This window comes from Saccopteryx bilineata, chromosome 9 (genome assembly GCF_036850765.1).
Source record: "Saccopteryx bilineata isolate mSacBil1 chromosome 9, mSacBil1_pri_phased_curated, whole genome shotgun sequence".
Classification (NCBI taxonomy): Eukaryota; Metazoa; Chordata; class Mammalia; order Chiroptera; family Emballonuridae; genus Saccopteryx; species Saccopteryx bilineata.
This window is the reverse complement of record NC_089498.1, coordinates 29856638-29868355: the sequence shown is the minus strand read 5'-3', so window position 1 is coordinate 29868355 and position 11718 is coordinate 29856638. Positions and strand designations below refer to the sequence as shown.

At 39.6% G+C, this 11718-nt stretch overlaps 1 protein-coding gene across 1 annotated transcript; it reads right to left on the bottom strand.

Annotated features, from left to right (window-relative positions):
• Nucleotides 1-634: 634 nt before the first annotated feature.
• DYNLRB2 (dynein light chain roadblock-type 2) lies at nt 635-11598 on the bottom strand. Its single transcript, XM_066242834.1, has 4 exons — nt 11497-11598; nt 8929-9004; nt 2687-2854; nt 635-1042 (listed from the first exon to the last, which is right to left on the bottom strand). Exons 1-4 carry the CDS (start codon nt 11497-11499, stop codon nt 999-1001), a joined length of 291 nt encoding a protein of 96 aa, XP_066098931.1. The 5' UTR covers nt 11500-11598; the 3' UTR covers nt 635-998.
• Nucleotides 11599-11718: the final 120 nt, after the last annotated feature.

Below are 11718 nucleotides of genomic sequence, written 5' to 3'. Positions count from 1 at the left end.
TGAGGGACCCTGGTGGTGATGGAAATGTTCTGTATCTAGCCTGAATCAGTGTCAATTTCCTGCCTGGAGATTGTACCGTAATTTTGAAAGATGTTGCTGTAGTAGGAGATACGCTCTCTGTTATTTCTTAAAGTTGACGTGAATCTTCAGTTATCTCAAAATAAAAAAACCTTAATTTAAAAAAGGAAGGATATAAGGCAAATACGGCAAAATCGTAACATCTGTTCTATATGGCTCTTGGAAATCTGTTATATTTATTGTATGATTTTCATTCTTTTCTGATGTTTAAAATACTCAGTACAAACAAAACCCTCTGGAGTTATGTAGTCAGCCTTCGCAGTGTGCACCCTTGCCCAAGACCTGCACCTGGTCCCCGCGGGCTGGTGTGACAGAAGCTCGATGCTGAGTTCTGCAAGATGGGCGAGGTGCTCAGCTGTGGCGCCCAGCCAGCTGGGAGCGGCCTTTCTGGTCTCTCACTGTTCTTACTGAGCCTGGCAAAGCACCGAGCACTCCTCAAGGGTCGGGACTTCCCTGGTGGCTCCCGCAGTGCCCCATTGGCTCTCCTTGGCGTTTTTACAAAATGGGAAAAATTATACAGCTATACTGATTCTTTTAACAATTTTTTATTGATCGATTTTAGAGAGAGGGGGTGGGAGAGAGAAAAAGGAGAGAGAGAGACAGACATTTGCAGTTCCACTTATTTATGCATTCATTGGTTGATTCTTGTATGTGCCCTTGGTGACAGTTAACTTCTAGAGTAAAAGAGCGGTTGTGTTATAAGAAAAGAGACATACATATCAGAATTTATTTATTATATAGCTAAATCACAACTCTACATTACACTCAAAAGGGACTAACTGAGACATGTACAATAGTTTAAATGTAAAGATAAAAAAGAATGTCCAAAAGATCAATCATATTGGTATAGAATCTTAGTAATCACTAAAGAGTAAAGGTTTTCAACCCAGTGTCACAGGGTGGATGTGGCTGTAGCAGGGCTATTCACATGGATTCTGAATGACAATCAGAAGGTATTCCTTATCTGTGGAAAGATAGAGGCAAAATTAATCCACCTTTTTTTTTTTTTTTTAACTGAGAGGAGGGGTGATGGGGAGATAGTGAGGTAGACTCCGGCATGCACCCTGACCGAATCCACCTGGCAACCCCCATCTGGGACTATCCTCAGCACCTGAGGCTGATGCTCAGACCAATTGAGCCATTCTCAGCACCTGGGGCCACGCTCGAACCAATCGAGCCACTGGCTGAGAGAAGTGAAGAGGGAGAGAAGGGGGAAAGGGAGGGGAAGAGAAGCAGATGGTTGCTTCTCCTGTGTGCCCTGACCTGGGAACCAAACCCAGGATGTCCGCATGCTGGGCCAATACTCTATCCACTGAGCAAACCAGCTAGGGCCCACTTTTAAAATCAAACATAATAAATGAATACTTCAGCTAATCTTTTTTCTTTGAAATGTCACTTGGACCTTGTGGAGACCAATGGTTTCCCACTGTGTGTGCACATCAGAATCAGCTGTCGAGCTTTCAAAGCTCCATTATCTGGGCCCCAGTGCAGAGATTCTGATTGCATTGGTCGGGGTGGAGTCCAGGTATCCATTATTATTTCTGTAAAGCTCTCCAGCTGATGCCAATGTGCGGCCAGGGTGAGAACAAATGTGTAGAAAAAGCTCTATTTAGTTTATGGGTAATTCTGCTTTTACAGATGTTTTACTGTAGTGAGGTCTATTCCAAACTAGATTTAGGAGCGTGAGTCCTGTTTTACACTGACATTTACCAACATTGTAAATAATTCCTTCACGGAAAGAAGTATTTTGGTGGCTGCCGTGTTTTGATGCCAGGTGAATGTGAGCTCCTGGCAGTAGGAGTTTAAGACTACAAGCCTTTGATGCACCCTTACTTTACTCCCTGGACGGGAGACATTTCTCCCATTCCCCAGAAAACTGTGTGCCAAGTTCACCTAGCATGAGACCTGCGTCTCCTAAATTTTTTGATTCCTACTAAAAAACGCAAGTGGGCAAAATTCAACTTCTTCAAAGGTCAAATTCATCACTAACATCACACAATTTTCAAGTTGGAATTTTTTTTTTTTTTTTCATTTTTCTGAAGCTGGAAACAGGGAGAGACAGTCAGACAGACTCCCGCATGCGCCCGATTGGGATCCACCCGGCACGCCCACCAGGGGGCGACGCTCTGCCCACCAGGGGGCGACGCTCTGCCCATCCTGGGTGTCGCCATGTTGCGACCCTCCTGGGTGTTGCCATATTGCGACCAGAGCCACTCTAGCGCCTGGGGCAGAGGCCACAGAGCCATCCCCAGCGCCCGGGCCATCTTTTGCTCCAATGGAGCCTTGGCTGCGGGAGGGGAAGAGAGAGACAGAGAGGAAGGCGCGGTGGAGGGGTGGAGAAGCAAATGGGTGCTTCTCCTATGTGCCCTGGCCGGGAATCGAACCCGGGTCCTCCGCACGCTAGGCCGACGCTCTACCGCTGAGCCAACCGGCCAGGGCCTCAAGTTGGAATTTTCAGATTCAAACATGTCTTCATTTTGTAACTGAAGAACACTATGTGTCCTATTGCGTATTCAAATCTATTCTCCTTGTTCTCTGAAACAAGACTTTAATATGGTAAAATAGAAAGATGCTGTAAATATTAATATAAAGTAAAATGCCAAGTCACCTGGAGCCACCATGATTTCATGTTTCTTGGATCTGATCCTGAGGAAGGTGAGGTCGTTCTGAGGGTCAGTGTCCCGGACGGTGCTCCTGGCTTTCATTGTCAGCTGATGGAGGAGACCTGCATATTGAACTGTCGTCGAGTTGTCCAAGGTTGTTCGGATGGGAATGCCTGGTACAGGATTGAATTTGGGGTTAAAAATTTTTTTTTCTGATTATAAAAGTAATATGTGCATTATAGAAATATGGAAAATACAATTGTTAGAAGGAAGAAAAAGTGATGGCTGGTATTACCCACTGGGAACAATTTTAGTTTATTTTCTCCTAATCATTTTGTCTCTCCATGGGTTTAAAAAAATACTTAGGTCAAACTATAATTAAATTTGATGATTGCTTTTCCCTTTATTTAAATGACAGCATATAAGTTGTCCTTTTTGATGACGATGTCATTAACATTATTTTGAATGGTTGTATACTTTTACTATCTTATGGATACATCATAATCTCTATTGTTGGATTGTTAGGTATTGTGTTTTTGTTTTTGTAGCTAATGGTGTGATGAACATTTTCGCGCACAAGTCTTTTGGAAGTAGTTACCGGTAACTGATTATTTCAGTGCTAAGCGAACCTCGCTAGACAAAATGCTGCATTCCCTCAGTGCCTGTCTATGGCGAGTCTGCTTTGAAACACTTGGTTTGTGACATGGTATGAAGGGGAAATCGCTGCACGTGCCAGAGTAGATATCAAAAGGGATTTTTGACATTTCTTTGTAACATACTGTATTTAGAAAGCCTTAAATTTTATGTTAGAAAAAAAAAACAGCAATAAAGACATCGTGACTTTGCTGGGCATTTCCTGGTTTGCACTTATTCTTGGTTTAAGCATTATTAAATTTGGCTACTTGTGTGCTTGATTGCTCCATGATACGCATTTAAAACAGAGCCTATTAATGTTACTGGAAAAATCTAGCCAGACAAATATGCAAGTATAATTCAATCAGTTTAAATCAATCTGACTTAATTTGGGTCACTCAGCACTCAGCGCTTATTAAATAACAGGTGCTGTGCTAGGTATTTTGCATATATTGTATGGAAACAGAAATGGCCTCCACATTACTTTGAGAACTACCACAAAGCCAGGGAATTCCAGGAATTTGATCTGCAAATGTGTCTTTATTTCAGGGGGACATGTGAAGGTGAATTAGGGATCACTGTCAGATTCCTCAGGTACCTGAATTGAGACCAAGCAGTGAAAGAGGCTAATGTGGCTCTTCGTTTTCCCTCAGGGAATGTAATTTCAGAAACTGTAAGCCAAGGTGAGCACTTTGTGGAACAGCATTACAAACTTGGGATTTTACCAGTTTTTCATGAAACTCTTTGAGAACCTCAGTTCTGACTTTGAAACAGGTTAATTGCTTTCCCCTGTTAAGAGAATTGTTATCACTAGAATAGGTCTTGCTAAACAACATAAGGACATCACCTACAGGAACACCTACTCAATAAATAAGGTTTTAAATATACTTGTTAGTTTTCGTATTCATATTTGTTGGCCACTTTCCCCCAGAGGTCAGTTTTGTCTTTCACACCTGATGTAACATCACAAGGCCTGTGCCTTTAACAAGCAGGAGAGTGAAATGTAGCAAGCACTCAACCTTGGAAGAGCACTTTTTGACAAACAGTTTTATTTTGCATCCTGAACAGGGACTACCTACAAAGCCTGCATTGCTCAGTGTCAAAACAAGAAATACAACCAGAATAAATTATTTAAAATGTAGATGACAAGATTATGAATCAGATGCTCAGGCCTGTTTAGTCTATTCATGATTCAAGTCAATAAATGAAACTGCTAGCCTTTCTGAATAGTAAATGCATGCTGTGGAAAGTCTTGGGAGTTTTTCCTATCCCCTAAAGACACTTGAAAAAAAATCAGTCAACACATATTTATGTAGCTCTTGCTTGGTAGCATGCAAGGTAATTAAAAAATAATTTATTAAGAAGTAATTCTAGGCCCTGGCCAGTGGGCTCAGTGGTACAGTGTCAGCCTGGTGTGTGGATGTCCTGGGTTCAATTCCCGGTCATGGCACACAGGTGAAGCAACTAACTGCTTCTCCACCTTTCCTGCTCCCCTGTCTGTCTGTCTCTTCCCCTCCTGCAGCTATGGCTTGATTGGAGCAAGTTGGCCCTGGGTGCTGAGGATGGCTCCATGGCCTCTCCTCAGGTGCCAAAATAGCTCAGTTGTCGAGCAATGGAGCAATGGCCCCAGATAGGCAGAGCACTGGCCCTAGACTGGGGTTTCTGGGTATACCCTGGTCAGGGCGCATGCAGGTCTGTCTCTCTATCTACCCTCCCCTCACTTGAAAAAGAAAAAAATAAGTAATTTTAGCACATAGAATAAAATTTGCCCGCTTCCCCTTCTGAGAGGTAACCATAGCTCCCCATTTCTTTGGGATCCTTCCAGAGGTACTCTAAGTCTATTCAAGTAGGTTTGTGTTTGTATTCTTTAATTGTATCATTCTCCATTTTGCACCTAATTTTTTTTTCTTCATTTAATGCACTTTGGAAGTGGTTCCATTCAGTACACATAAGGCTGGGTCATTCATGTTAATGACTTTGTAATGTGACTGCCCAACGGATGCTTTGTAATACATACAACTAATATATCCGCCTGACAGGCAGTTCGACTGTTCCCAATCTTTGACTTTTACAAACAAAGCTACAGAATATGTCTTTGTGCATGCCATTCACAATTTGCATATATGCGTAGTATAAACTCCTAAAAATGAAACTGCTAGAACAAAGAGTATGAATTTTGATATTGCTGAATTTATGGCATTGCTTTAAAATGACTCTTTATGGTCCCCAGAAGCTGCTACTCCTCCACAGTACATTTGCACTTTGGTTGATAAATTGTATTTCAAAAATAAAAGGAGTTAGATGAATGGCTGATAAAATCTAATAAGATTCAAAGGACAGATTGTTAGAAATGTCAAGAATATTTAAAATTAAGAGCCAACTGAGATCAGGCTTATATACAGTAGAATATATGACAGATGTGACTGCCTATGAAACACACACATATATATTCACTGGTATCTAATTCACTGATCAATGCTGTAATAATGTAAATAATGAATAGTTTTATAAACGGGAAACTAACGTTAACAAAGAATCTTCTCTAATGAAAACCTATACCATTCAGCACTGGGCTAAATTGGTAAGCTCACTTTATTGTCATGACTAGGAAGTCTATGTTTCAATAACAATGAAACCAGAAAATGATTTAATATGACATATGAAGAGTTCTAAATGTATAAACATGGTAGAAGGCCTACCTAACCACAAATAAAACCTGAAAATATGTTAACATGATTTGCCTAGAGTTAGTGGACTAACACCACTACAGAGAACAAGAACACATAAACACCATCTTAGTTAAATATTTTCAGTATCAAATTTCATGGGGCTTCGAAAGTTACAAAGCTGCATTATAGTAAATGGCACTTTCATTTAAAATTGAGTAGGCTGTTGAAATGGCATATTTTATTACATTCTGGACACATAACTTATACCACATGCTATTAATAAACATCCTTGTCATACACTCTGGTTATTAATAATCTGACCATAAAAATAAGCCCTTCATTTATATTTTTGGGAAAAAGGTTAATCTGAATTTCAGAAAAGTACCCTGAATCTTAACACAACCTTATCCTGGTACAGGCTAATTAGAAGAAGTTAATGGGTCTTAAAAATAATATATTTTGTTGCCTTTGGATGAGAAAAGTGCTGAGAAACCATAGGAAAACAAAGTAAAAATCATTTTTAATTCTTCCACTCAGGAATAATCACCACAACATATCTCAACCTTTTCTTCTGTGTTTATTTTAAATGTATCTGTGGACCTGGTTATATTTTTTATTAGAAAATGCTGGGTACAGCAACGTTACCCAATTTCTTTTGGCTAATATTGTGAGTAGTTTCCCATGACTCTGAATATTTTTCAACATTTTAAATAAATAGGTCATCAAGTAAGTATTATATAATTAAAATTTCCCCTATTGTTGGGATAGATCAGCTATTTTCAACCTTTTTCATCTCATGGCATACGTAAACTAATTACTAAAATTCTGCAGCACACCAAAAAAAAAATGTATTTCTTGCTGATCTGACCAAAAAAAGGTATAATTTTGATTCATTCACACCAAATGGCTATTGTTGTGTTGGCTGTTATTTTTTTTTCATATGACAATCTAAGGGGAAAGAGGTCAGTGACCCTGATTAAATAGTCAGGTATCGCATGTTTCAAAAATTCTTCTGGCACACCAGTTAAAAATCACTGGAATAGATCTATTTACTTATCTGTCTGTTTATTTATCACTATTCTATATGGTCCCTGACTATCCTTTGTACCTAAATCTTTCCTTCTTAGGGTAAATTCCTAGGAGTGAATTACAGATCCAAGGGTACAGGTATTATTTAGACATTTGATGTATGTTGCCGTGATTATGTAGTTTAGACTAAGATCTTCCAAAGTAACACATTAGATGAGTTGTCCTGGATGTCACAGGTGAATGTATGTGCATTGGCTGGATAAGGTCAATACATGACCTTATTTGGAAATAGGGTCTTTGCAGATGTAATTAGTTAAGATGGGGTTACATTGGCTTAGGGTGGACCCTAATCCAATGATGACTGGTGTCCTTATTATTGATAGAAGACAAAATAGAGACATGGAAAAGATGAAGGAGCCGTGATGGGAGGGATGAATCTACAAACCTAAAAATGCCAAAGATTTTTGGAAACTACCGGAAGCTAAAGACAGGCAAGAAAGGGCCTCTTGTAGAGCCTTCAGAGATAGTTTGGCCCTGCTGACACCTTGATTTCAACTGCCAGCCTCCAGAACTGAGAGAAAATAATTAATTTTTGAAGCCACTAGGTATCTGGTACTTTGTTATGTAAGTAAAAGGAAAGGAATACAGTACTTCTGGGAAGTGACGATGATAACCCATCCTAGGGCTTGTTGCAGAGATTATACAAATTCATGGACCTAAAATCAGTTCAACCAGAACCAAACACTAGGGTTGAATTTCTTCCTGGAAATATTAGGCATAGCTCTTGACTTACCTGTAGGGCCAATCTTAAATTTACTTCTACCTGATCACCCTAGATTGGTGTATTTAGTATATTCATTTGACACTGAGTTATGTTTAACTTTGGTTTGTAAAACACATCAGATATTTTATCTGTACAAAACAATTAAAAATTCCTACATCCTCAGAACTATTTATTTACAATTCTATTAAATGTTGGGTATTGTGCCAGACACTTGACAATGATTTTTCCCTTATCACAGCCATCAGTAAAGTAGGTTATTTTCTATATTTAATAATAAGGGATTGAAGCAGAGTTTAAACAGACCTTAAATCATTGAAATTTTAAAGCCATCAATAAATATTGATAGATTTGCTCTAAAATAATGATTAGCTGTGAGATTCTACTTGCCCAGAACTGAGCTGGCAATGTGCCAATCTGATGTTTGCACCCTGATTATATGAAGTTACTACTCTTATTTCAACTAATACTCTGGGATTTGTGGCACCCCTTGCCCTTACAAATGCCTGAATTAGCAAGAGCCTTTAAGTGGTTGCCATCAGCTATGGGCATGCGGCAGGCAATGTGCCAGAGACAGGCTTTGTGGATTAATAGGAACTGTGGAGTGAGAGCAAGTTTCTGGTTATAAGCCTGTAGATTTCAAAGGTGGAAATGTATTGGCCCCTCCTGTACTAGAACCACAAAGACTATACTATAAATTACAATTAATTCTCAGAGATTTTATTAATTATGGTAAAGAAACAATATCACTTAAAATGAAAATTGAAACTCTGTATCCCCTATAATGTTAAAACAAAAAACAAACTTCCAACAATGAGATTCTCCCTATCTTCAACATAAAAGTCTTACTGGTACTCCTGAAATATTCGAAGAGCGTTACCAAAGCTTTCCAAACTAGATGATCTTCTTGGCAATGCAGACCTTTTTAGACATGTCTTATTCCTATTTATATCCCTAGTTCTTAGCAGAGTGCTTGGCGTCTAAGACTCAAAGTTTGATAAGTAAGTGTTATAACTAAAATATACAAATATGCTTTTGATTTCAAATTCTAAGATGCTTGTCTTGATGCATGGTGCAACCAACAGGGCCTTGGCTGGCCTCTTCACATCAAGAAGGCAGATCATGATGTATTTACCTTCTGCATTCACAACCATTGTTCCAATAACCCCTTTATGGTTTTGTATCCTCTTTAGGGTTTCCTCCACCTCTGTCTGTAAGAGATCAGGACAGCAATTAACCAAAAAGATCTTTGTGGTGACCCCAATCTTGTTGAGAACAATATTTAGAAAGGTCCCTAGTCCCCTATCTCTTTAACCTACAGTATCAAATGCTATAATCTCAGACTTTTGGAAGAGAGCTTTTAAAGTGTCAAGTCCTGTATACAAAGCCTATATAGGACCCCTGAAAGACAACCCCGACAAATACTTAGCTCGAATTCTTCTAGTCAGAAAGCTTACTGCCTCATGAGAGCTCACTCCATTTTTATCTGTCTCTATTCACTGGAAAAGCATTATTTATACTGGATAGAAATCTCCTGATCATCTTTTACTCATTGATCTTTCTGTATTTGTATGAAAAATTCCTTTTCTATACTATAGTACTTTATTATTTATAGAAGTATATCATTGCCACCCTCTTTCTAAAAGTATCCTTTAATGAAAATCTTATTTTCAATCCTAAATGTTACCTATTGGGAGTTCAGATGACTAAATTCAGGATAGTCTGTAAAAACTTATTTTTAGGATTTTAGGAATCTCTTGGTAACTATGGCCTTGTTCTCAGGGCAAGCTGAATGTTCAACCACAAATGATTATGTTGGTACCCCATTATTGGGTTTTAAACTCAGCTTTCTGAATGAATTTTATGCATAAACTGTATTGTAGAGGTTTTCTTTCTTGTGCAAATGCTAAAATCAAGAATAATATTTTCCAAACCTGAGTATTGTTCATAACTGAGTAATCACTGGGTATTCTGAATTTAAACATTATTCTTCAGAGTCTCTTGATGAGGGCTTATTATACTGCCCTGCCCCCACTCCCAACATTGTGCAGGTGAACATAATGTTACTTAGGCAAGACAGTTTTCTTTTGCACCAAGCCTGGTGGTGAAAACTTATTCCATCTTCTGTTCAAGTGTTTTCTGAATGTCAGGCATTTATGTTCTAGATCAGTGTTAGTCAACCTGGTCCCTACTGCCCACTAGTGGGCATTCCAGCTTTCATGGTGGGTGGTAGCGGAGCAACCAAAGTATAAATAAAAAGATAAATTTAACTATAGTAAGTTGTTTTATAAAGATTTATTCTGCCAAACAGCGAAAATCCGACATAAAGTACTTGGTAAATAATTATTATTATATGGTTTAAATGTTATAAAGTAAAGTTACTTCCCTACTTTATAAATCACCATTACTGTGGAACCGGGGGGCGGTTAGAAAATTTTACTACTAACAGATATACAAAAGTGGGCGGTAGATATAAAAAGGTTGACTACCCCTGTTCTAGATTCATAATATTTGACATTATGAATGCCATCTATATTATTTACCTAGCACGTTCTTTAAATTACCTCACTTCTAAAAGCTTAACTGAATGCACTTCCAAGGACACTATACATCACTACTAGAAATGGAAATTTGGTATCATTAGTCACAAACAGAATTAACCAAGAAAAAAAGGGGGGCATATTAAATTCTACCCTAATAAAATTTCCGACCTAAGGTCTATTAATACTTCAGTGAAAAACTGAAATTGTGAAATGATAGAGGTACAACGACCTAATATTGCCACAAACTTTTCACCTGGATGCGGTGTAAAGGCTGGACAGAAAATGAAAGAGGAATTACTTTCTCAAATGTGATTTACTCTGTGTTATTTGGTATTTCTGAGCCATCTCAAGTAGCAACTAATGTTTGCATCTCACTTTGGGAAATATTGCACTTAAAGAATAATAGCTGTAGGAGGGATCAATAATTTATTGCATTTTTGCCATCTCTAAGACGATGTCCACAGCTCCTTACACTCACTGCTCTGTTTATCTGTTCTCTTTTACTTCTCTCCCAAATGGCTCTCTGCTCTTCCAGCCTTTCCTTCTCCTTCCCCAGTTATTTTCTCCTTTCCTGATTTCTGAGCCCTCCCTCTACATCTTTTGATCTCTATCCCTTTTTCATTTCCCTTACAACTCTTTGCTTTCCACTTGTTCTTCTTCAAACTTTCCCCAGGCTACACTTTCTTTCCCTTCCTTTCTATTTATCTTCTCTCTCCTCTCGTTCCTCTTTCCTTCTTTGTCTTCCTTTCCATTCTTTCTTAATATCTCCTTCTTTCTCTCCATTGCCTTGCGCTCCCTGTCCTATCACTTTCTTCCCTTTTAAGGTGTTTTTTCCTTCATCTTGTTCCTCCCCTTTTCACACTTGCCTCACTGTCGAAATCTCTCATCCCCTCAACATCTCTCATGTCTTTCGATATCTCCCTTCCCCAAGTACCACATCCAGAACTCCCCCCCCCCCAGGTATCTATGCTCCAAAATAGCTTCCCCCCTTCCCCGCCTCTATCGTTGCCGTCTTGTCCCAGGGTCTCCCAGTCATCCTGCCAAGAAGCTTGCAGGTCCCCTGCTTTCCCTGCGCCCCGGACTCGGGAGCAGGGCAGCGAAGGCCCACTCAGGCCGGCACCTCTACAGTGGTGACTCGCAGACAGAGACACTAGATTTACCATCGCGCTGGCGGCAAAACTTGGGGCTCAGTCCCGCGCTATCGCTCCGTGGGTTGTCAATAACGCTTCCAGCCGTTGCTAGGAGATGGGGGAGGAAGTGACCTTACGGAAGTGCCTGCTGCCCGCGCCTGCGTACTTAGGGGTCGGGCAAGAGCTATAGATGGTTTTTCCGCCCTGAAGTGGCCTGGCGCCTCCCGGCCGCCGTAGGTGGGGTTTGGCGCA

Excerpts from the sequence above, each read along its gene's own strand:
- DYNLRB2 (XM_066242834.1), bottom strand. Across the intron at positions 2,855-8,928 it reads AATGGTTGTGAATGCAGAAG|GCATTCCCATCCGAACAACC; the intron begins GTAAATACATCA and ends ATCCTGTACCAG. Across the intron at positions 1,043-2,686 it reads TGAAATCATGGTGGCTCCAG|ATAAGGAATACCTTCTGATT; the intron begins GTGACTTGGCAT and ends ATCTTTCCACAG.